This window comes from Acomys russatus, chromosome 10 (genome assembly GCF_903995435.1).
Source record: "Acomys russatus chromosome 10, mAcoRus1.1, whole genome shotgun sequence".
In the NCBI taxonomy this organism is placed as follows: Eukaryota; Metazoa; Chordata; class Mammalia; order Rodentia; family Muridae; genus Acomys; species Acomys russatus.
In genome coordinates this window covers 5,504,461-5,531,114 of record NC_067146.1, presented here as the reverse complement: position 1 = coordinate 5,531,114, position 26,654 = coordinate 5,504,461, and the positions used below count along the sequence as shown (strand labels likewise).

Sequence of the window (26,654 nt, the reverse complement as noted above, 5' to 3'; positions counted from 1 at the left end):
CCCTAGGTCCTGTGCCCTAGGTCCTTTTCCTCTCACCTAGCACATCTCCTTTCCACCTTCTTTCCTCTCCCAGGAAAGCAAGGCGTTTACATGTTCGGGATTTTTTTTTAAAGAAAAATCACCCCCTTCTCTAATTCTCTTAAATATCATTTTTTTCCTTTGTCTCTCCAATTCTTATTACCATTTCTGACACTTTATGGATTTCTAGGTGTGTTGGTTACTTTTCCCACTGCTATAACAAGCTTCCTGACAAAAGGAACTTAAGGAAAGGAGGGTAGGGCTGGAGAGATGGCTCAGAGGCTAAGAGCACTGGCCACTCTAACAGAGGTCCTGAGTTCAATTCCCAGCAACCACATGGTGGCTCACAACCTTCTATAATGAGATCTGGTGCCCTCTTCTGGAGTACAGGAGTGAAAGCAGGCAGAACATTGTATACATAATATATAAATATTTAAAAAGAAAAGAAAGAAACTCACTTATTAAAAAGGAAGAAGGGTTATTGGGGCGCCCAGGTACAGGGTGCAGTCTGTCATGGCAGAGCAGGCATGATGGCAGGAGCATCAAGCAGTGGGTGACCTTGTGTCTGCAGCTGGGAAGCAGAAGGGGTGGTCCTGGTGCTCAGCTCACTTTCTCCTTTTTATTCACCCCAGCACTGGAGCCTGTGGGCCACACTCACACTGCCTTCCATGGTGATTCTAAATCTTGTCGTGCTAACAATCAAGGTTAACCACCACAGCAGTCTATTGACCAATAAGAACAGCAGTGTTTGCACATATGCTATGTATTTTATATGCAGACACTGTGTGGGGGAGGGGGAGGGTGTTTTGTGTGTATATATGCTCTGTCAACGTAAAGAGCAAGGAAATATATTTCCTTCTCTTCTGCTATATATTAAATTGTTTTTATCGCTATTCGGATATTGGTTGCAATCGATTTTTCGTGTACATGAAGGAAGTAGTTCTTGTCAATAACATCTGAGTCTTATATTCATATACACTGAACACAGTTGTTCTCTCATATGCTTGTGCCTATGAATGAGAGAAAGGTGTAAATATTTCAAAAAGTGTTTTAATTAACTTTTTATAGTTTGCTTCTCAATTAACTATATTTGAAGTGGTCATCTTATGAACATCTTTTTACTTGTGAGTGTATCATATTACATTCTGGTAAAAATACCAAATGGCAGCACACATACAGAATGTGTGTAGAGATCAGGGTCATGAAAAGTTAGAAGACTGAAGATTTATCACTAGGCTTATGCCTAGAGTCAGATTCTGGGGAAGAAAAAGAAAAAAGGGGGTGTGATGTGCAGCCATTAAAGTGAAAAAAGGACACGCGGACATGTGTCTTAGGACCACCTGCCTTGGGATGGAGAGAGCCCCAGCAGGAGGGAAGTTTACATTGGCTGGAACATTGGAGCATGTCCCCATCCTGGCTATGTCCTGCATTTTGCGACTTTCCAACATATGGTGACTTGAATTCACATACAGTAACAGCCCCAGCGGCAGCAACCAGAAGGAATGAGAGAGCGGGGCACCACTGAAGAACGAACGAAGGATTCTGGGGTTACAGTGGCACCTCATGGCTGTACCCACAAGGAAACTGACAGGCCAAAGACAGAGAAAGGATGGCTCTGTGGGGTGAAACGATAGGATACATCCACCAGAGGACCGAAGAGGAGCTCCTTTCTCCTTATTTTTAATGTTTTTGTAATGCAAATAAAATGCAGAGGGCTGTAGGTTTTAAATATAAAAGTTGATGAGCTTAGAGATAAGCATATACCTGTGAAACCAGATCCGCAAATGGTGCCAATAACATAGTCATAGCCTCCAAAAGTTTTCTCCCACCTGCTTTAGTTTCAGAAATAAAGAAAGCTTACATAAAGTCTGTGGGTGTAGCTTAGTGGTGTATGGTTGCCCAGCAGTCCCAAAGCCCTAGGTTCAATTCCAAGCACCACAAAAAGAAGCATGCAGGGAAGGAAAGAAGGAAGGAAGGAGGGAGGAAGGAAGGAAGGAAAGAAGGAAGGGAGGGAGGGAGGAAGGAAGGAAAAGGTGGGAGAGAGGGTAGGAGGGGGGAAGGAAAGAGGGAGGAAGGAAGTGAGCTAGCTTAGCAAAATGCCATGTGTCCCACACAATGTGTTTACTACAGGGACCATGCTACACAGTAGATCTCTAGGGGTTACTCATTTTGCATGACTGAAACACTGTACCCTGTGACTGTTACCTCCATCTTCTCCTCCCTACACGAACACAAGTGACACAACACTAAGTGAAATAAGCCAGACGCCAAAGAAGGACACCATGAAACGACTTTACTACATGGAGCAAAGCGGTGACTGTTGCTACGCCTCTCTTGTTCTCAGTTACAGACAGGAAAAAAGCCAGGCTTCCAGCAGTTTCCTTGGCAGGGTCCACACAGACCATTTAGACAGATTTGTGCCCTTGTTCAATTAGCCAGTTTCCTCCTCCTCCGTGGTCTTCCTATGACTAGTGGGAAAGGCCACTTCAGTTACTGCAGGACAAACATACAAGTAGGTGAACAACCACATCTGCCTTACCAGTGCACACAGACTCAGCAGGCCTCACCCCAAACCTAGCAGAGTAAGTTGATTCTGGTGCACACACACTCTATAGAACAGGTCTTTCATTTCTTTAATGAAACACCCCCCCCCCCCAATGCCCCAGGTATGTGCCAATAGTTCTCAACTCTATAATCCCTTTCACTATATCTCAGCCAAACCCCACAGAATGTTTCTACTAACCTTCTCATTTACCTATTCCAAAAACCATCATGTATACTTTAAGTGTGTACTTTACATACTAGCCGCCACAGTCATCTGAAGGTAGTTTTTGAACAATCTCCATTACAAAGAGTCGTTTTCATATACTTAACTTTCTGAAATACACACATGTGAAAGTACATGTTCCACGAACAAACAGTTCATGCTGATGTGTCGTGTTTAGTTAGCGAACTGAAAAGCACCAGAGCTTCAGACCCAGGTTCCACTCAGTATCATGGTATTAAAAAACCGCTTTCAAGATTTGATGTCTGGGGGCTGCAGAGATGGCTCGGTTGTCAAGGGCACTTGTTCTTACAGAGGACCCAGGCTCACTACTGCCATCAGTTCTAGGGAGTCTGACACCCTTTTCTGGCCTCTGTGAGAGAGTACTGCATGCATGTGGTACACAGACATCTATGCAGGCAAAACACTTGTACACACAAAATATAAGTAATATTTGTGAATGCTATTAAAGTACATTTAATTCTTTAAAACATTAAATCACTAAAAATATGACTTGTGAGTTTTTAAAAGTAGCTGTTTTGTTTTATAATACTTTTATGTTCCTGAACAAAGAAATAAAAGACAAACATATCTCTACAATGACACTTACTGGTAAGTTTAAATGCCTGGTACTTGGAAGGAATGAAGGATCAGGCCAACTATAATCATTACTATACTTTCCTCCACATTTTGACATATTAAAGAACTTTAGGCAGCTCATTGCTGAGTGCATTTGGGCTGAATGGACACAGTGGCTATGGTAAAGAAGAGTTAGTGACAGGCAAACTTAGCATGTATCCTGGCTTTAAACACAGATTGTAGATGCTGCATCCCATAGTAGAAAGTTGGCCTTTATGGACTAGCCTTGGGCTCTACATTGCATTGGTTTTGGCTATTAGTGACTGGAAGCAAATAAAGATATATATGTTCCTAGCCGGGAGGGCATCTCAGCTCTTGACTCTTGTGACCCACACAGTCTCCCATCTCTCGGGGTCCCCTGTCAGCAGTCATCTTTGTGATCCTCATCATCTCTTGTAGTGTCCCCACCACACCCTATTTACACATTTAAAATATTCTTTTTATTTATCAAACTCTCACCAGACTGAATGACTTGAGTATGAGAGTCTAATCCCTTCTCTGAATCAATCTGCCTCTTTCATCACCCAGACTATGATCGGCAATGTACAACTATGCATACTGGTAACAGACACGGTAGGCTGGGGCTTAGCTCATGTTGAACTATGCGATGGCATCAGGGACTCCCTAAGGAGGTAACCACTAACAGCCATATACACACAGTCAGACGCACATTCAAGGTTCAAGAGGATACCACTCCAAATATTTATTTTATTGTTGAATTAAAAAGTAGAAATTGAAACCACTGACAACCAACGAGTGTTGTTTCAGAAATCCTCAATGTTTACGAACTATCAGAAAGTGCGTGTGAAATGACACACAAACACATAAGGAAGTTGTCCTAAGTGAAGTGCTTCTTTTTTAATCCTACCTCAATGAGTAATTACAGCATAATGGAAAATGCCCTCCCTCCTCTCCTCTCCTCTCCTCTCCTCTCCTGTGAGTGCTCTCTCTCCCTCCCTCCTTCTGTCTGTCTCACTGCCTCCCTCCCCCACGTGCATCTGTGTGTCTGTGCTCGCCTGTGCATGAGGGAGAAGATGGGTGAGGTTTAGAATCTGAGAAAGTGAAAGAATTGGCACTAGTACTAATAAAAGTTACACAAAGCACCTGGACTGGAAGTGAGTTTCCAATCCCGTCCTCTGCAAATGGAAACAGAATCATTAGCTTGCCTCCAGCCTTGGGTAGAAGCTGGGATCCAGAGGATGGCTGTTTATTACCCAGTAAGGAGACACATATCCAAAAGCATCCATCTCATAACTGCTTGAGCCTAAGAATTTATAGGCAACAGGACTATAAACACAGGAGACGAACACAGCAGCACTATTTTATGGGAACACTGTGTGATGAGCCAGGACCTGTCAGCTGATATCCATGGTGTTCGGCAAGCTGTGAGCTCTTGTGGATGCTGCCCAATAGCACCGGCCAGGGAAGGAGGCAAAGCCACAGCATCACAGGGTACAGAAAGTCCAGCACTTCCCCGCTAGCTGACTAGGCCACCATAAAAGGAGGTTATGAAGAAGATGCAATATGGCTCCAGGGAATATTCCTCACAAAAGACAATGCATTTATGGGTTCTCATTTAATGAAATCTCCAATCTATTATGGCCAAAACCACTGAGTGGTGTGAGGCACAGAGTTCTTCAGGACAATGTTTTTCCAAAGAATGAAATTTATTCACCAAGAGCATCACCACAATCACATCCTGGATGCCAAAACTCGCTACCCTGCTTGTCAGTCTCTTCTTCCACATCCTCTCTCCCTTTCTCCCCACCCTCATCTTTCCCCCGTTATGGATAGCCTACAATCCCTGAAGCAAAACACCTTAATCTCCAAGTGCACACCACAGAAGAAGAGGTACACGGAGCCCATGCAGGGATGTCATATGAGAACAGAGGGCTGGCCTTCTTCTCCAGGCCGAAGATGCAACCTTCCTTTCCACTCCCTCCTTTCTCATCTCTTTTCACGTCACTCTCCACCTTTATCCTATTCTGCCCCTCCTCCTCCCAAACCTCAGGAGAACTAACTGAAAGCCACAGTGCTGAACGAAACAAATAATACTAGTTATAATGAAAGGCCGTGCCCTATAGCCTTCCATAAAAGAACTTCGTAACCAATGGCTACAGCATATTTTCTTCCCAAACAGAAGGCAAAACAGCAAAATCAATGCAATTTTCCCTTGTGTCTTCACACCCTGCCCCAGACTCCAAGTATGCCTGTATTGTTAAAAAAAAAAAAAAAAAAAAAAAAAAAAATGCAATCAATTCAGCCTGATACTTGACCCAAAAGAGGAATGTGATTAAGTAAATAAATTGGTAATCAACTGATAAGGAATATATTCCCCCAAACTACATTGCTCTCTGTGAACATATAACTGCCCTGGACTGGTGCTCATCGGCTCCTTGTTGACAGCATTCAGCAGAATCCATGCTGTGTCCTACACATTCGTTGTCCCGGCAGACAATGGCATCTGTAAAGTCAATCTTGTACACTAGGAAAAGCTGCATCTCAAATCAATCGATGGAGAAAGTATGGCATTTCACGGCATCTAGTCACATGCCCACCTCCCTTGCTTCGCCTCCCTCTTCCAAGTGTCACCGCACCCCAAGGAGCATACAGACCCACCACTGAAGGAAACATCTTTTACCAGAGACTAGACAGTGTCCCAACAAAGCAACATGTCCCTAGAGTCTGACCATGTGGTATTCTAGACAGGTCTGTACTGTGTTATGTATCATGATATATTTGCCCACACTTGTATATAAGCTCCATCACCCTCTTTTTTTTTTTTTTTTTTTTTTTTTTTTTTTTTATACTGCTGATCAAATGAATAGGACGGGCATCAAAAAGGGCATCTAACAAAATATGAGAACCAGAGTAGCCATTTCTCTGGGGGGGGGGAACAATCATCATTTCCTTTTATTTAGATGGTCACTGTTTGTAAAGACTTCTAGAAGAACTGAGAAGGAGACTTGAAGAAAGAAGGCCTCTCAGGAAGAAAGATGCGGGGACATCACATTTAGGGACAGGACTCATCTACCTTGGGTGCTTGCCAAGGCCGGAGGAGCCCGTTGAAGTGGCCGTGGGTGGCTGGGCCCTTACCTTACCACACTGCTTACATTTTCCCTCCTGCCGCCGCCTGTGAACCCAGTGATGACGCACAAAGTTCTGCAAGAAAACACAGTGGAATGAATACATTTTAATTTGCAATCCTCAGCAGTCCGTGTCTGATGTTTTGGATTGTGGATTTCCATAAGCTCCATTCCAAACCCATAGAAGCACAAAAACAAATATGTGGAGGTGTGACTCGTTTGGCAATAAGTGTGAACACACTCATTCTCCACTCGCAGCGACCCACTGCGCTGTGCCTTCCACTCGCCACCCCCTCCATCCTTGTCTTTCCAGGGCACCGCAGGTTGAACTCACTGCACTTTCTTACTACCAAAGCCCAGGTAGGTTTGGGAACAGTCTAAAGGACCTTCAGCTGGGAGGTGAGGAAGGCTCATAAAAGAAAACCCTAAAGAGTGGTGCAAAGTTGAAAAGCCCATGGAATAGCCTCAAATACAACTGAACAAATGCACACATAATGGTTCACATGGCAGGACATGCCACACTACACTAAACCTTCTAGCTGAACAAAATTTAAAAGATAAAACCCTCAGAAACATCCCCTGATGTGGGACACTGGTTTGAGAATCACTAGATAAAGTGAAAGAAGAGAAACGCCAAAGAAAAGAGGTGTCAAGCACAAGGGGACTGGCATGCAGGTGAAAGTTGTTTGTACATCCTCGGTCGCCTTGACATAGACTAGCATTCAAGGTCAACTCTTGTCATGAACTGTAGGAAAGTCTTTTCCATCCCAAGTAGATGGTCATCACGGGGGTCAAGCAATTCCATCTCTTCCCGGTGTTGGAGTACACTACAAGACGGCCCATCATCTACAGCACTAAAAATAAGGAAAAGCGCCAGGTGGTGGTGGCACACGCCTTTAATCCCAGCACTCGGAAGGTAGAGGCAGACGGATCACTGTGAGTTTGAGGCCAGCCTGGTCTACAGAGTGAGTCCAGGACAGCAAAGGATACACTGAGAAATTCTGTCTCAAAAAAAAAAAAAAAAAAAAAAAAAAAAAGTGAGAAGCCTTAGGGCACTGCATCCATCTTATACCAACAGTGTAAAGTGTCTCTTTTTCTTTGACTCCTGGCCTTTCTGGGAAAATATACTTTGCCTGATACCAGCATGACTGTAATAGAATTTAGCCTTTAACAGTACCCTTAAAATATGCTGCCAACAGATTGCCCATTACGTGGTATAGGCACTGTTCTAGTGTAGACAAAGGATGCAGGTCAGCTTAGAGCCACCCATCTTGGATGTGCCTAATAGTGGATCTGGTTAATACTTAGATGGGAGAAAACAAACCAGTGTGTGAAAGGAAGGAAAGAAGGTGGAGGGGGAGAGGGAAGGAGGCAAGCTCATTGGTTGTGTCACAGCATGAAATTCCAGGTGACAAGGAGACCTCCAACACACATTAGCGTTTTTAATACTGAAATGTTACTGCTATTTCTCTTAATATCAAATCAGTTTAAAGTAAAATAAAATAAGGTCCCTGGAGGGATGATGGTCTTTTGATGATAGTAAGATATAGACACGGAATGGTCCCAGGAATCAATGTCATTTTCATCTGGCTTGTCCTAAGGCTGCCATTCAACAAAACAAAGACACAATTTTATACTGCCTTCAGGAAGAAGCTAGTAGGAACAGCTGACCCTTACTAAGTAATCCTTCCCACTTTTAGTAATATTTTATACATCGTAATTGTTTCCATCGTCATGAGAATAATAATTGATGGAGACACTTCTCAGTAGGAACGCACCAGGAAAGTTCCAGAGCCATTAAAATACTGAAATGCCTCAATTTGAATCAGTAAATTGTAATTTAGTGTCCTCACCCCTCCCTGCCTCCTCCCCTGCTGTCATAGCAGTTGCTGCCACGTCTTCTTCAGCCCTGGAAACCATTTTTCCCTCTTCATTAGGAAGCAATTAGAATGCAATTGTCTGAGTTATCTAATATAGAGATCCTCTTTCAATGCGTGCCCATCAGGATTCCTGAGCAGGACTGTTTGTTCTCCCTCAAGAACTTGAAAGGACTGGGCTGGGCACAGGTGATGCCAGATGCCCATGTGAGCTTCAACTCCTACAGGGACAATGGCTGGCCTGGGCTTTCAAGACAGCAACTGCAACAGTGTGCCACCACCGAGCTGCTGGTGTTTATCCCATCAGCTCAGTGCAAAACCTGTACTGCCTGGGAATGAAGGTCCTGGACCCACCAGTGCTCTTGTGCCAGGTGACACTGGCGCGGAAACCTCACCCTCTTCTAGACGACATACCTGTCATACCTGCTTGTCAATAGGACTGGGAGGGCAGGAGTCTCCACCCACCTCAGTACACTGAACCTCACACTGCTGTGGGGCTACTCCTCCATCGAAAACCTGATCTTACTTAAGTATCAAGAGTTCACTTAAAATGTAAGAGTGAAAGCAACACTGCCACATTCACTGGCTGGGAGTAGGCTCCCCTCTCACCAGGTCTTTGCCTCTCTTCTCTGAAAGATTAGATTTGCCACTTCCACATGACACTCCAGAAAACAACTGCAAGAACAGGAGTGGAAGTGTTGAATATATCAAAATGTCAAATAATAATTAACAGGCATAGAAATGTTTAATATAATAGCTGTTAGTTTAGCAAAAAACTGAAGGAAAATAAACACTACCATTGATATGAAGAGAAATTCTATACTTGGTAAGATTACAAATTACTCAGTATCAATTTAAGAAGAGAAATGTTGTAAGAATTGGACGCAATTATCCATGAGAGGTCACAACTGACTCGTGGGATCATTTAGCCAGGGACAGCTCTGTTCAACAGATTAAACCAGTAATTACCACAAACCAACAGTGACTTAGAAATGAGGTGGCCAACAAGATCATTTGTACCATAGCGTAGAACATTTGGCATGCAGATTTATAGCGCTCTGAAGTTCAGTCCACTTATGATTTTATTTTTAAATCCTAACTTGGTGGGAAGTGTTTATGTGACTTTATGTGACTCTATCATTAGAAATCATAAAGATTTCCCTTCCAAAGAGCAGATAGGAAGCTGAGGAAGTGAAGATACAAATAAAAGAATGGATTAAAATCACTGTTATAGGAGAAGCCAAGGAACTCTCCGCAAGCTCTAGCTGTAGGATGTGAGATGTTACACATCTTTCTGCTTGGAGTTCTTCTTAGGCCTAAAACAAATTTATTCTGGGGCTTAAACATCATTGGAACTAAGTCAATAGTCAATAAATGTCTACTGAATCGAATAGAATCCTAAACTTATTTATTTGACAATTAAACCATGCAGTTACCACTTGGGAAAGCAGGAGGACAATTAACTGTTTTCATCAATAAGGAAAAGAGAAATTATTACCATCAGATTGCTATTGCTCTCTAACCCTTTTTCCCACAGGCTTTCGATTTTCTTCCGTTATTCATTTCTCCTAAATTATTAGGCTGAAATTGGATTCTTCACACTTTTTTTTAAGATGACTACTAAGAGTTCCTGAATTGTTGGGCTGAAATTACATTTTCACACCGTGTTCTTCTGACCATAACACATACATCTTGCATTGGTGAACTGGTGTGAGATTTGAGATCCTTGCACTGCGTATGTGACTATTGATAAATTGTTGTTGAGAAGGCCAACCAAGGCTTCTAAAACAATATATTTTTATCATCTATCACAGTTTTTGAATTATTTACATAACACTTCAAGTAGTAGGCAGGGGAAAAGCTATTACTTATGGGTGTTAAAATATCAGTGATACATTATTTTAAGGCTCACATTCAGTATTAGGAGCAGAAATATATAATATCATTGTTCAGTTACTTTCAAACAGCCAATCCAATTCAAACTTTTATTCACTAAATGGTTGAAAAAATCTTAGAAATCATAATCCAATGTATATAGATTGTGAGTAAGAAAGCTGGGCTCACAAGGCAGACATAGAAGGAGTCCACAAAGACTCACTAAGAAACTGCCTGACAGAGGTAGAGCTCAGCAACCAGCAGTCTTGAGTCTCCAGACTCTAACCAATTAGTAGGAGAGCAGTGGAGGTGGATTTGAGCCCAAGTCAAACTCATTCTAACAAGAATACCTTTCATTTACAGTGAGTGATCGGCTTTAAGTCCCTTACATAAGAAACTCGAGTGAGTCGGGATCACAAGTTTAGTCTTCAGAAGCCCCTCATAAACCAAGAGTTCTGATCAGCTTTGCAAGAAATAGACAGACTTCTTTACAAATGCATCCAGACAGTACATGCTCACTGATCTCTTGGTCCATCTATGTCCATGGGAAATCCTTAAGGTTTACACTCATGGGGAGAAATACTGTCAGACGAGCCAATGGCAATGTGAGTTAATTATGACACACAGCATGACTTGAATAAACAGGACAAGATATTTAGCAAAGATTAATAAGCTTCCTCTTCACAAAGGGCAACAATGATGAGCTCTCCAACAGGCTGATGGGTTACCCCAAAATATTCATATATTGAAATTCTAAACCAGGAAATCATGACCAGGACAGTCTTCATCAATAGAATTAATGCCTTATAAAAGGGACCCCAGGGACCCTTTGTCTCCTTCCTCCATATAAGGACACAGAAAGGTAGTGATCTGAAAACTTCAAGAGTGTTCTTATCAGCACCCCGCCATGCTGACACTCTGATCGGAGACTTCCCAGCCACTAAAGCTGTTTTTTAAAAATGTCTTGTTATTGATAATGAAACAGTGTGTGGTTATAGCATCCAGGACCAACTAGGACAACTTCTGAGGATGTGATGTTTCAGCTGAAAATATAAAAAGAAGCTGAGATACCTTAAATATTGCCACGAGATATGGAAGTATCAAAGAGTAGAAGATACCTTGCCACGTGTCTCTAGAACGTAGAGAATGTCCCTTTGGCAGCTGGAAAAGGCTGAGACATATGCAAGGTCAAACTACACAGGTCTTTCATGACCTGAATGCTCTAGAAACCAGTAAAAAAGATCCTGGCCTGACTTTTAGTAACAGGAACAACAACACCTCTTAAATCATGAGTAAGTTGAGGAAAGTCGCTGGAAAGTCACAGGAAAGTGATTGTAGTGGTCATGGTGGGAAATACCCACATCTTAGTCAAAGTTGCTGACAGCAGATATGCAGGTAAATGAATGGATTTGAAACACCTTTATAAATACAACTGACAAATGAATTCCAGGTTGAAAGTACTAGAGAGCAAGGATCAATATGACCTTCACCCAGTGGCTGCAATTGGATGGCTGCAATAGATCTGGGGAAAAAATGCTTTATGGTCATAATAGTTTGGATTTTGATCTATTATATTTCAGATGACAATGGTATGTTAAATGGACTTGTCAAATAGAATTGCAAAAAATATAAATTAGAAGTAAACATAAAGGCAGGAGTTGTCTGCTTTCCTGATGACAGTGGGCAGAGGCCAGAGAATACAGACAATTCCAAAACCCACAGAGCCCCTGCAGAGATGCAGAGGCTGAGGGAGGGGCATGAAGGTAGGCAGGGATGGCCAAGCGAAGGGAAAAGTCCAAGAGATAAAAGAGTGCTGCTGATGTAGAGAGAGGAGGCCCTCAAGAATGGAGTGTGTGAATATTCTAGGCATTTTTGTGAAGATTGGAGAAGAATCAAAAAACACCTACTGGGTTTTATATGATCATTAGCAACACTGACAGACACGGTTTCAAAAAGTGGACTGAAAAGACTAGACAAGAGCAAGCAGATGTGCGAGAAGATGACCTACCAAAAGTAATCCATGCAGATAACAATTTCTGGACGCTTAGCCATGAGCTGAACATCAGAAGGGCAGCTGGTAGGTGAGGAATGCTAGCGTTTATCTTTTCCTTCAGTTGGAAACTGGGACAACATGCTTTTGCTGATGTAAATACTCAAGACAGGGCAGGTAGGAGTTGAGAGGCAGAAAAGGAATAGAGACTAAGTCCTTGACAAGATTTCCACTGAAGGTCCAGTTTCAGAAAAAAAGAAGCTCTACAATCAATGAAGACCTGTTTTGAGACTTTCAATAGAGACATTTTACATACAGTTATGACTGAGAGTGGGGCAGAGAGAAAGTCACAGAGACAGAAAAGGGCAGGAAACAGGTGGTAGGGCATATATGCCCCTTGGAGGCTCAGTACCTCCAACTCAAGAACGCAAATTGTCCCTTTGACTTTCCTGAGGAAAACATCTTCATTTGCGCTGCCACTGAATGACCTTCCAGCCGGCATGGCCACTCAGCAGGGACGCACCAAAGACAGGACACCACCATTGGTCTACACTTCCCTCAACCATTGCTGCCATGTGGGAAAAACAGTGGGAGAAAGCAACGGACGGAAGGGTTGGTTTATCTTCTTCCCACCACCACCACCTCTAACCACCCCCCACCTCCCCTCTCACCCTGCTGTTTCTCAATCCTCTTATTTTCATTATAATAAAACATTGCTTTTCTTCCTCCCCTTTCAGTTTTTGAGACATCATCTCATGTATTGTCCAGACTCAAGTCCTAGACTCAAAGAATCCTCCTACGTCAGTCTCCTGAGTATCTGATGCTGCGAGTGCTCGCCACCTTTGTCTGGCCTCTACAGAGTCTTTCTTTCTTCACTGTGATCTCCTCTGTACTCACGCATCATCTACCCTTAATCCTTGTATTTTTCTACCCTCATGGAACTAATCAGTCTCCGCCTGTCATGACCGTTCACAAACAACTTACTATTCTTCTTTACAAGGCCCAAACTCATTTCCCCGCCCAGACATCTCCTGGGCAAATCCATCCAGGGCCAAAGAGGAGACCTCAAACCTCATGCTTCTGCAATTGAACTTGTCACCTCTCAAACGCATCCTCAAATCAGCCACATCCTCATGTCATCTTTTTCCAAAACCTAATCAGTTTTGATCACCTGAAGCTTGACCCCCTTCACAGCCTAAACTCACCTGTTACTAATTCCTGCCAAGGGGCCATCTTTAACCTCACCTCACCCAACCATGCTTCTCTTAGCTCAGATGCAATCATTCCTTTGCCAGCCTATGGCAAGAGCTGCTCAGATGATTTCTATGACCCCAATAATATCAGCCCTGAGCTACGTGATGTTCCTTCCCTCTACACTGCAGTCAGCATAATATACTCCACTTCAAAAGTGCAATGCCCACTTCCAAATCCCCCGATGACTTCTAGCCTGGCTTCCAAGGACTGTCATTGTCTAGCTCTTACTTGTCATCCAAGTCACAAATCTTCCTAAGATCTCACACCCGTGCTTGTGTGACGCTGCTGTCATTCTGTCTAGAAGGCTGTCATCTTGTAGCTATCACATCTCACCCCTTGCCCTAAATAGGCCCTGGAAGATGCAGTCAGTGCCCACATCTTCCAGGAATCTCTTCATCTGGCCAATTCTCTCTTCCCTCTCCCTCCCTCTCTCTCTCTCTCTCTCTCTCTCTCTCTCTCTCTCTCTCTCTCATTACACAGGCCTGATTTGAGGAGTACGCTGGCTGGGAATGTTTCCAAGGGGTAAGTCTTTAAGTGGAACTGAAACTTGTCTCACCAGGAATGTAAATAAAGGAAGCGTGCTAACCAAGAATTCTTATTCATAAAGAGGAGATATAAGCTGACAGCGCTTGGAAGACAGTGGGCAGCACTGGGCATGCTACACTGCCTTCTAAGGAGGACGGAGTCTGCAACTTGAAAGCATTTATTTTGTGGACTAGAGGGTGCAATTTGGGTCCTGGTTCTAGACTGTCTAGAATAATACAGGGGGAGGGGGCAAATTCCTCCCCCTTTCTCTGAACTGTGGTAGCTGTCTCCTCCACAGAAAGGCACAGGAAGCACCATTATTTCCATACTGGCCCCTCCCCTTATGCTCCCATCACCAAACAGACTGCTCTGCATTCCCATATGTCTGTCTGTCTTAACAACCCGGCTATAAGGTGTTGTTCTGAGTGCTGAAGCTTGACTTCCTCCTGTGACAGGTGTGTGTTTTACTTCACAGATGAAAACAGTAGCAGAGACAGAACAGATAAGGTGCCCTGGCTCCCACAACACTAAGGCTGGCTCTGAAATCAGCAGCCCAACTCTGGCATGGACACGGATGACCCTCACCCCCACAATAGCTTAGACCCACACTAGAAGAAGAATTGGCCAAAAGACAAGGAAAGGCTTCTGTTTCCTGCCCCGTGAGTTTCACCATCCCCCCCATCCCCACTGTTCTGTTCCGCTCACTAAGACTCTGGCTCCCAAATAAAAGCACTCCATCGACAGGATACAGTTCAGTGTGCTGGAAGGACTCGGCCATTCTCTGTATTTATTGCATATTAAGAAGAAACTGCTGTATAATGAAGGGACACAGAGCTCATTTGTCAATCCTAAGTGAATCCCTGGGGGTTTAATAATACCTATGAGAGTCTAAGATGCTCTCTGAAACAACTAAAAAAAAACAAACAAACAAAAAAAAACTCACTTCTCTTGGTGATCTGGAGCCTCCTTCCCGAAACGTTGGTTTACATCTGAAATTAATCTGCCATTTGAAAAGAAAAGTATTATTATGTTAATAACAAGCATCAGGTTGGCTAGAACTGCCTGAAACCAGATAGTGGTAGACATTAAAACTATATATATCAACAGCAACAGAGAATAGGGAATCTATCTTATTTTATTCCTAGTCTCCTTAAAGCATCTCAACGAGATAATCCACAGAGATGTCAAATGACTTTGCACCTCCAGCCTGCGTTGCTGCATTTTCATTGATGAAATCTAATGTTTAACAAAAATGCTCTTAGCCTGTGAGTCTGAGGAATGGCGATCAGGGTCAAAGGCAAAGCACGCGGCTGCTGAACCCACCCAGTCGAGTTAGATCTTTAAAAAAGTAGAAAATAATAAACCTGATAAGTGTGATAACCACTCAAACACATGCACAGATCGTCCCTGTAATAGGACTCAGCACTGCCTTCCTTTGTGGAGGGGAGGCGTCCTCACCGCCCACTTTTGCTCCTGTGTAGAGTGAAGTAGAGGCTGGAGAGATGGCTCAGAGGTTAAGAGAACAGACTGTTCTTCCAGAGGTCCTGAGTTCAATTCCCAGCAACCACATGGTGGCTCACAACCACCTATAACGTGATGATGTCCTCTTCTGGCCTGCAACTGTACATGCAGGCTGAATAGTGTATATATAATAAATAAATAAATAAAACTTTAGAGTAAAGTAGAGCAGGGACTAGAAAGAACATATTCAAAGTGCTAGGCATGGCTGTAAGATATACGCTGACAGCAGCCTGTGGTGCGAGCAAAGCTAAGCAAATATTGTACAAAGCTAAAATAGTCCCGCTGTGTTTACCAAGGGCAGCAAGGGACTAGAGATACCTTCAGAGAGTCTCGCCTGGACACAAGGGAAGGATTACACGTTAGAGGGGCAAGTCACTCTACTAGAGACCTTCCCATCTCCCAGATGATAAATGAATAGACTATTCAGGGCCCATGTCTGGAGACAAGATACCACCCGTGGGATGCCGCTCCCAGCTCAGCCACACATTAATGCTGCACCAGCCAAAGTGAGGTCTGTAGCAGAGTCTAGAAGATGCTTTCAGCTGGCTTGCCTCTCTCCCTTAGAGCTACTTTAGGGAGATATGGAGTCACAAGGAGAAACATATGGAAGCTACGATCTTAAAATGGTTACTGCATTTTTTTCCCTTTAAAGGAAACACCTTGTGGAAGAGGAGGACTGACAGATGCCAAGCTTTCCCAAAAGTCAATACAACATAATATCAAATTAAACCGAGGAAGAAAATAGGACAAGTGACCTTTATGCATTGTTTTTTTCATTTTTACTCTGATGATCACTGAACTCACAGTTTTTGTTTTTGCTTTTGTTTTGAAGTCAGAAATTGGTACGAGTAACTACAGTGACTATACTTGTCAGCAGGTGGCGCTCTCTTACCTTCTCTAGCTGCTCAATACAGGCTGTGTGCACCACGATTTTGCAGACCGCACACTTCCTCCTGAGCGCAGATTTCTACAACATTCAAGTCAAAATACAAGGGAAAAAAGTGTTAGTAAGCTGTTCTGGAGACTTGCCTGGTTTGAAGCCAACACTCCGTAAGTCATGCAAAATTGTAATTACTTCTGTTACTAAGCAAATTGAAAGTGCCTAAACACGTAAAGTGTATCTACCAGCAATGACCGAGATGTCTTCTTCCAAACATGACGACAAATATGACCACCTGTTACAAAGAGGGCTTATGTTCAAGCCAAGTTCTTTATTCTGTTACACCAGTGTTGAGTGTTACCCTTGAACAATGAAAACTATTCTGACGTTTACTCACCTTCACTTACATTTCATTTCCTCTCCTGAGAGACAGACTCAAGTATTCTTATGTCTTATGTAAAGTCCAGCATTCCATCCTTACTATCTCAGTGGCTGGTAGCCCTAAGCTTTTGTCCTAGGCACAAATCTACTCTGTGCTACTTGGGTTTCTACCCAGATCTTTGAGAGAGAGAATACAAGTCTGGATTCACACCCAGGAAACAACAATGGCAAACAGCCACAAGAAGAGCAGGGACCACTAAGAAGAAGACAGGTCTTGCTCTTTGTCCTCGTGGGCAAGCCACAGATGGTAATTCACTTCATCTTTACAGCCTTATGAAGTAGGGAGAGCCCTTATCTACCCGTGCTTCTCAGATGAGAAAACCCACATACAGCCAGTGACCTGTCCAAGGTCGGCCAACTAGGACACAGCACAACCAACTTGTCTGGCTCCTAAGCATCATACAACTTGGCCTTCATGATCATGAGTACGTGCTTAAATTCACAGAGAAAAGCTTCCTGTGGTCCATCTTGTCTCCAGTGATTAAAATCCCAAACATGACATGAGCAGAGATGACTGCCTCCAGAAGTCATTCTTGCTGGCATCCTCTAGACGCTCCTCTAGGTTGTGCAGAGGCCTCTACAGGGACAGGCAGGAAGAGCTGCCTGGATAATTCCATTGGGTGGGATGAGCCAATGCGACACGAAATGCAGAACGCTGTGTGTAAGGATCTTAAACATTCTATACACTGTGAATATTTACTTTCCCCAAAGGATTCTTCTTCAAACTAGTGTTTCCTTCCCTCAAGTGATAAATTTGAACCATGTAACTAATTAATTACTTAATGAGTTACTTGTTATTCTTTGTGTTAAGACACAGTTGTTTCGATCATACCTCAATGCATGTATTTTTTCAAACAATAAGGAATAAGGAAAACTAAGGCAGCTAAGGAGAATGTTCAAAGTATCTTGCTCTAGAGCCAAAACCAGAAGGACTAGGATGGAAGAATATGAAACGTAAGAACCATAGCAATAGTAGCAGCTACAAAATAGCAGTAGCAACGATTAAAATTTGACTGCAATTTTCATAACCAGAATGCTCATAAACAAATAGCCATTGCTCCTCTCTTTCCAATGATACCCTGGCCAGATCTCTGTGTGAGCACCACCTGCAGAAAGTGTATGTGATGTTTGAGTCATGTTGCTAATGAGTTACCAGGAAGCTAAGGAAACCAGAGTTGATAATCATTGATGTCGCACAGCCCAGCCCATCACTGACAGACCACACCACACACGTGCCAGGCAACGCCACTCAAAATGGGCAAACATTTAAGGTAGATTTCCAGAAAGCATCCTTCTTATCAATGGGTCCTACCTCCTCTTGTCGTTGTGCCTAAGTGTCCTCTACTTAGTCCAACGGAGCACCAGACACTCCGAGAAGGCACTGTGTGTTACAGGAAGTACCAGGCTCCTGTGATATTGAGCTTGGGCTTCCTCATTATCTGCTTTGAACCCAAGATACATTACAACAGCCTCTCCCCACATAGCTTTTAACATGAAAAAAAAAAAAAATGCAGAGATACCAGGCTTGGCTGATTATTAAGTGAAAGCTACCATCTCATGGAAAAAAGAATGAAATCTGAGTTCTGTCTCTGGTTCTTGGCAGTCACATGACTTTCTGATCTGTTTGGGAGGTTAAACACTGCATATTCTAGTCTCCTCTCTTAAGACTTACTCCAACTGGGCTTGACAATCACCTGGCCATCAGTCCACCCCTCAGAAGGGCAGATTCCTGTGAACGCATGTGAAGGAGATGGGAGGAATAATTATTCCTTTAATGAGATAATACACTTCTCAGAAGCCCCTCTTCCCATACAGCTTGCTTGCCACATGAAGTACCACCTTGGTATGTACACTTTTCGGAGTTCTGAAACTGTAGGGTTTTTTTCTTTACTTTCTGTCTTTTTCAGATCCTCTCCAGAAGCATAAATGTGCCTCACTTAACATTCTAGCTTCTCTTTTCCTAGCTTCCCACACTCCTTCCACCATGCAGCTGCTTGTTAACCTCCATTGCAAAACAGGCTGCTTTTCTTTTTTATTATTAATTTATTCAGATTACAACTCAATTGTTCTCCCATCACTCATAACCTTCCATTCCTCTGCCCTCCCACACCCACCCTATTATCCTCCCTTAGGTCCATGTCTGAGGAGGATGTCCTCCCCCACTTTATGGTCTCAGGCTAACAAGTCTCATCTTGGTAGTCTGCCTATTCTTTCTTTGAGTGCCACCAGGGCTCCCCACCAAGGGGAGGTCGTCAAATATGGGGCACCAGAGCTCATGTCAGAGTCAGTCCCTGCTCTCCACATAACTGTGGAGGATGTAACAGGCTACTTTTCTTAGACCCCAAAGGCATGATCTCCTCTCCTCTTCTCCATCTCCCTCCTCCAGGCAGCTGCCAAGGTTTATAGCTTGCTTGCCCTGTTGTTCTTCTCATAAATTCTAATAAAATTGTTATTAATGAGACTGAGAACACACAAAAAGAAACCCCAGTTTCTCCAGCAACATGTGGAAGGTATGAAGGTGAACACTGACCAGGCTTAGAAGGTCATGTGTACTCATGGAAACCGGAACACACACCTCCTTTCCTTGATTTTTCATGTCAGAATGCTGAGTCAAAGTCACTTCCTGATTTACAGGAGTGTAAAAACCACAGGGTTAATATATATCCTGTCTGCTTTCTGGGTTATGTAAATACACTAATAACATTCATCTCAATTAATTCAAGCATGAAAGCCTATGGATGACAACATATGAAACAAAGTGCTAAAGTCCCAAAGCTAATTTTATGTAAACAATATTGAATTTTTAAAGACCTTCTTAGATATGCTGCATGTTTCTGGGACTTTTGATGAAGGATACCCAAGCCACAATCTGGACTCCCATTCGTGACCACTGAGTAATTTATCTTACTACGAAGATCAGTCGGTTTGCCTAATCCTCTGGCCAGACCTCCCTGCGATCCACTGCTCCCTTCAGCTTCCGAAGTGACAAACTCTAAACTGCTTTCGGTCTGGAAAGTCAGGTAATTAATGTTTACAGCCCTGATGGCTCTTCATTACCAACTTCGTGGGATTGAGAATAAGCCTGGGAGACGCACCTTTGGGTGTGTCTATGAGGGCATTTACAGAAAGGATTAACTGACGTAGGGTCAACAATGGGCAGTAGCTTGCTTAGGCAGTCTAAGGCAAAAAGAGTTGCCTGCCAGCCTGCCTGCCCACCCACCACCCACCAGCCAGCCTGCTGCCCACCAGGCCTGTGCTTTATTCATCCTGAATATATGTATCCTGAGCTGCTTACAACACTCTCTTTCAACTTCAAATTCCAGCTTTTTTGTTTGTTTTACCTTCTTTCATAGATAACACCAATGACTCTCCAGAGAGTTCTTAGTCTCTGCACTGTGAACTGTGCAGTCATTGGGTACAACACCCAGGCAACCAATGTCCATCTACCTAACCCCTATCACATAAGCCAATCCAATAAGTCCCCCTCCATGATATACATGTAAGAGAGAAGACAAGACTATGTAGGGTGTACACACACACACACACACACACACACACACACACACACACACACACCTCGCTCTATTGGTTCTGTTCCCCTAGCGAACCCTGCCTGACACAGTAATCATACACAAAGACCAGTGAGTACATTCTCAATGACAGTCCAAGGTCTTTTTCCACAACAGTAAATATAAAGAACATGGGTTCATCTTCTCCATTGGTGGAAGCTGTTTCCTGAACCCGGCATGCTAACTGGCGACTTTTCCAGACAAATACCTCAGAGATACAGTTTAAAAGGAGGAAGACTTTATTTCGGTTGATGGCTTCGGAGCTTCCTTCCATGGTCCCGTTTTCAGTAAGCTATTGTTGAGGCAGTGCATCGTGGTGGAGAGGCTTGGTGGGGCACTGCTGCCCACTTCACAACAGCCGGATACAGAAGAGAGGAGACAGGATATACCCTTCAAAGGCATCACCTAAAATCTGCTTCCTCCTTAGCACCCCATTTCATAGGCACTCTCATACATGACCCAAAAGTGCAACTCTCTGAAAAGTGAGCCTTCAACTCATGAGTCTTTGGCAACATGCTTCACACCCAGCCACAGCAGCTTACGTATCCAGATGTTAGTGTCTGGCTTATGGAAAGTCACTTGATACTGCTGAGTAGCAAGTCTCTGGGCAGATGTTGCTCAGAACATACAGAATTTTTGCTTTGAAGATTTAAAACGAATACAGGAAGACCATCTGAATCTGAACTGTGCCCCGTGGCTCATGTGTTGAATATCCACCCTCTAGTGTGTGGCTCAGTTCCTAAGGCTGTGGAGCATCTATAAGGTGAGACCTGACTGGGAGACCTGAGTCTACCAGGGTCTACGAGAAGGGTCAGGCCTTTGTGTCCACCTCTTGCTCGCATCTGCTTTTTTGGCTTTCTGGTCTACCACTGTGTAACTAGCCACCAACACAGATTGCTGCCACTTCACTGATAATGGATTGAATATTTGCTGAAACTTTGAGCCAAAGCAAACCTTTCCTCCCTTATTTCTTTTTGGCACATTCATCACAGCAACACAAATTACCAATACAAAAGGAAATACAGTGTGGGTACTTATAACACACAGGAATATAGACACATTCCAAACACATTCGCATTCCCCCAGTAAAAATCTTATTGAAGCCAGTATTTCCTTCACTCTGAGAAATGATGAATTGATTCAAGTATAAATAATTAACAGGGCATCTAAATGGCCATGTTTTCTTAAATATTAACATTCATTTGTTACAGAACATAGCACAAAACATTATTTAAAAACTGAAAATTGTCCGAGACACTAAACACATTTTAAAGACTAAAATTGTAAAGACTGTATTGATTTGTTCTCACCAGTGAATTTAAAGCTATCTGCACTTGCTGCTCTAAACATCAATACTCTTATTAAGGGGTTCCTGATTCTGTACTTGTTGGTATTCAAAATAAGCACAGTAGCCTGTAAGTGTGTGAGGTAGGTGTCATGGCTGCTTTAAGAATAGATAAAGAAACTGTGGTACATTTACACTATGGAATACTACTCAGCTATTAAAAACAAGGAATTCCTGAAATTGGTAGACAAATGAGTTGAACTAGAAATGATCATAATGAGTGAGTTAACCTAGATGCAGAAAGAGCCAAATAGTATATACTCACTTATATCTGGACACTATCCCAAGGGGCATGTCCCATGAAAGTCTTCACTTACTAGGAATGTGCGTCAGAGGAGAAGACTTCCTATTGGGACTCTAAGTGAGAGAAGCAAGGGAGAATGGGGAAATAGAAGGATCCAGAGGGTCCTAGAAACCTACAAGAAGAACATTATGATGGGTGGATCTGGGCCCAGGGGTTCTGCTCAAACTATGGCACCAGCCAAGGACAATACATGCAGTAAACTTTGAACCTCTACCCAGATCTAGCCAATGGACAGGACACTCTCCACAGTTGAGTGGAGAGAGGGGACTGACTTTCACACAAACTCTGGTGCCCCATATTTGACCACATCCCTTGGATGGGGAGGCCTGGCGGCACTCAGAGGAAGGATAGCAGGCTACTAAGGAGAGACTTGATACCCTATGAGCATATACAAGGGGAGGAGGTGCCCTTCAGTCACAGTCATGGGGCGGGGGGAGTAAGGGGAAAGTGGGAAGGTGGGAGGAATGGGAGGATACAAGGGATGGAATAACAATTGAGATGTAATATGAATAAATTAATAAATATATTTTAAAAAGAATCGTAACGTAAGTATGAGAATGTACAGTCTACATCCCACTGTATCTCCACCTGGGTCTGATAAAGATGTGATCAGTACTTATCTAAACAACAATACCACAGCATGCTGTGCTTTAGGGTGGGGCACGATCAGCTGACTGGAAGATAAGACTCATGCCAAGTACTGGCTTGACACTCTAGCCCCTACCATGCTGCAAGCTCTGCGGCCACTCAGGGTAGAGACAACTCACCAAACTGCAGCTCTGGTCAATCAGGAATAAAACTGCCAGAACCCCTGCAGCTGGAGCTTCCAGGGACAGAAGGACCAGAACCAGATTCTGGTGTGTGTATACAGTTGTCTCATGTCCAAACACTGGTACATGTATACAGTTGTCTCATGTCTAAACACTGGTGCACATATACAGTTGTCTCACAGAGGGTTTCATTGCAACCCTATCCCAGTTACCACAACTCTTGGCTATAACTCCCTGGCCTATATATAGCACCACAAAGGGTTATTTTTCCTTCCTTCCAGTAAGAGATAGGATTTCTAGTAAGCTATAGTGAATATCTGCCGGTAGTTCGTAGAGTTTTGTAAAAAGAGAGAGAAATGAATGGAAGGAAGGAGAGAAGGAAAGAAAGTGAAGAGAGGAAAAAAGAATAGAAAGGAGGAAAGAGGAAAGGGGGAGGGCAGGAACAGAAAACAAAACTGGAAAGAAGAGGGAGGAAGGGAGGATGGGGATGGAAGTGGAAGGGAAGAAGCAAAGCTGTAGACCCTTAGGGACTGGGATGACTCTGTTTGATAGGCCGAGGGTTTACAAAAGGATTGGCACCATCTTCCTGTTCACAACTCCCAACAACCTAAGTTTGAACTCAAGAAGCAAGTGCCACAAGACTAGCCACCGGCTTCCTGGTAAGGTAGACAGCCAAGCCTTATCTCTCCTTAACCATGAACCGTGTTATGCTGCACACTGACTGCAGACCTGCTGGAGTCTCGGGAGCTCACTCACTCCACTGGCCCTTACCCATCTCCGTCACAAGTGGAGAGGGCAGCTGAGGGAGGATGCAAGGCAGCTCTTTCCTGCCTCAGCAGGAATCAGGACCCATGGGTCACCAGCCTCTTCTGCTAGTTCCCAGGACAACTGAACAGATACACAATATGGGGAAATAGCTACTTCTACTGATCTCTGCTTGTGAGGATGTGAGGAGGCTTCAGTGAGAAAGAGGTGATACTCCACACAGTAACCTAAAGGCCCAGGAGCCAGGAGAAGTGTTTAGGGCGCTATCAAGATCTACTGGGCCTGGCCCAAAAAAAAGAGATCAATCAGGAGGCTGGTAGTGGTGGCAAGGGTGGGGGATTGTCAGGGGAGATTTACCTCCCAGATGCCTTGGCCCCATCAGCTCCTTGGCTCCTTGGCCTTCCTGGATCAGAAACTGAGGGAGAGCCTGGAACCAAATCAGCCAAATGGCAAAAGTAGTTCCTATGCCCCACACCTCAGACCCCAAAGCCTAGCCTTGGCAGCACTGGTGAGAGAGTGAAGAGAAGAACTCACACTCACATAAGGCTGCCATAATCCTCTTTCTCTCTCTGGTGCAGAGGCAAAGGGAAGCACATTAAAGCCTTTAGAATGTCAGAAAGATGGCATCCTTTAAGGGAAAACTGCTGCATCTCTGTGCTAAGCAAACAGGACTTTGTTGCTGTATAATTCAAGGTAAATGAAAACAAGAGTTCTTTGATTTATTCTAAAGTCTAATTAGAAGGAATGACAAGCACATTTGGCAAGCCCTGCTTCTCTGGAGAACCTGGGACGCAGTCTGTAAACTGGCACTGGGAAATTGAAGACTGGCATGACCTGAAGCCCATCAGAGGCCACGCTGAAACCCCATCATCATTTGCAGTGTCTCTTCTACTCACACAGTACAGAACAGTTTAGAACATCCAGGAGGGTCATCAGCTGGAATTCTAGCACACTCCCATGAGAGGCACTCAGGCCGGCACCACGTCTTTGTGTGCCAACAAGACCGTGTGATTTTAGACGAAGGGGCACATGTCATCAGGAGTCTGTGAGTCATGGAGCAACTCAGAAGATGTCCCAGAAGTTTGCCTGCAGGATGCTGGCCCTAAGTTAGGAGCTGCCAGCATTCATCCTGAGTCATGCTGGCCATGCTAAAGAAGAGGCCGTCATCTATCACCACTGGGGATGGGGACCCTATTGGGAAATGTCCTCTGGTAAAACCTATGAGAAAATGTCCCTCGGAGGCAGCTCTATCAAATACCGTAGATGTTAAATGATATCCAAAACACCTCAAAATATCTGAAAGAAAGGGCATCAGGGACAACTGGACAGCAGGTGGAGAATTAGATGGGTGCACCAAAATCCTTAGGCCATGTTCCAACATAGAGCAATGCACCCGAATCCCTCTGTGCCAGTTATGGGTAGCCATGATGAGCTGATGTGTCCTACAGAAGTAAATTCACCATGTGGCTCTAACAACAAGTTGACCACTGGCTTTGGCAAGCAGCTCACCATAACCAGCATCGCCTATGCGCCAGAGTGAAAAGGTTATGCAAGCCATAAAGAGAAACATTCATACTCTGGGGAAAGCTGGTACCACACTGGAGAAGACAAGATGAACTTGAGAAATAATGGCATCTAACAGGGCAGAGGCATGCTGTGACTGTATTTAAGGAATGGTTCAGATAATAAAAGCTGTCATGTAGAAAAGAGAGCCGGGGCTAAGACGCTGGTCCTGTGGAAAGGATCTAAAGAGGATGGTGGAGTCTTGACTTTAGCCTTAAAAGATAGACATTTGGAAACTCCAATACGGGAAGACCTCAAACCATGTTGTTTAGGAAACAATGTTGCCTCCTAACGGGAGAAGAGGTCAACACTGGGATGTCTGCTGGGCACAGAATTGCCAGGCTCAAAGATGCCCGTTTCCATGTGTTAGCAGACATAAGGTTTGGTGGCTGAGTGTGAAGTCAGAGTAAAGCAACCCAGGTGGGGGATGAGCAGGTGCAAAGAAAAGCTCAGAGGTATGAGGGCATAGGGAAATTTGAGGAGTGCCCAGGGTGCCAGTGTTGGGTCACAGAGTACATTCAGTCATCAAGAATTCAAGCAATGGCAGACCAGACTGCACAAGGGTCATTCGGATTATATTTCTATTATGTCTTTATTTCCTAATGAAAGTAAGTCACCAGGACTGCAGTGATAATTCAGAGTAGATGATCAGGTCCTCATCTAGAGAGATGAGAATGGAAATCAGAGGGGCAAGTGTGACTGTTTTGGTCAGCTTCCCATGACTGTGACAAAATTCTTGAGATAATAAATTTAATGAGAGACAAGGTTTCTTTTGACTCATGATTTCAGACTTCTCAGTCCTGAGGCCTTTGGTCCTGCTGCTTTCGGACATGGTGTATCACGTATGGTGATGGTGGCTGCTGGGAAACAGGAGACACAAGTGACCAGGATGCTTGAAGGGCAAGTCACCAGAGACTCATCCTCCTTCCATTAGAACCGCCTCCCCAAGGCTGTACCACCTCCCCACAGAGCCATGTGCGGGGAGTCCAAATCTGTAACATGAGCTTGAGGGGGAAATGTTGGATCCAAACCATAATAGTGACGAAGAACGACGGCTCTTTCCAGTCTATCATGGGTCTCTGCCAAGGCTGGCACTGACCCCTTACACTTTCACCCCGTTGTTCAAGAGAACAGTCTGTAGTCCTCAATGGCCTCATCCAACCCACACCCTGGTCAACTTTGCTATGAAGTACACCTGGTTGACTGCACATTTAACAGTCTCCTTCTAGGCTATAGCTGAATTGCCTTGGAGTACTGTAATAAAATCCATTTAATATGCTCTTCCAGCAGTGTGTTTTGCTCTGAGGAACATCAGCCAAAGCATTCTTCTTGTGAAGTGTTTGTGTTCCCAGAGGCACCTCTTGCTGAGTAGCCTCAGGTATGCTCTGAAATCCTGAGCAAAGCCAGGCCCCCTACCTGAGCTGATATACAGAAAGGCGAACTGCACAGCCTCTTAAGAGACGCACAG

The 26,654-nt window shown here is 43.9% G+C and overlaps 1 protein-coding gene across 6 annotated transcripts in view; it reads right to left on the bottom strand.

Moving 5' to 3' along the window:
• The window catches only part of Dgki (diacylglycerol kinase iota), a 438,758-nt gene that overhangs the window by 236,731 nt on the left and 175,373 nt on the right, over positions 1-26,654 (bottom strand). For 3 of the 6 annotated variants that reach the window (XM_051151723.1, XM_051151725.1, XM_051151726.1), the window contains exons 1-3: positions 16,442-16,512; positions 14,972-15,028; positions 6,518-6,583 (exon numbers count right to left, since the gene is read on the bottom strand). Coding sequence is in view for 2 of the 6 variants with exons in the window: in XM_051151727.1 (XP_051007684.1) it covers positions 6,518-6,583; positions 14,972-15,028; positions 16,442-16,516 (198 nt within the window). In the remaining 4 variants the exon portion in view is untranslated. Of the gene's footprint in view, positions 1-6,517; positions 6,584-14,971; positions 15,029-16,441; positions 16,517-26,654 lie in introns of those variants that run through there. The other 3 variants (XM_051151727.1, XM_051151728.1, XM_051151722.1) reach the window with 2 other exon arrangements.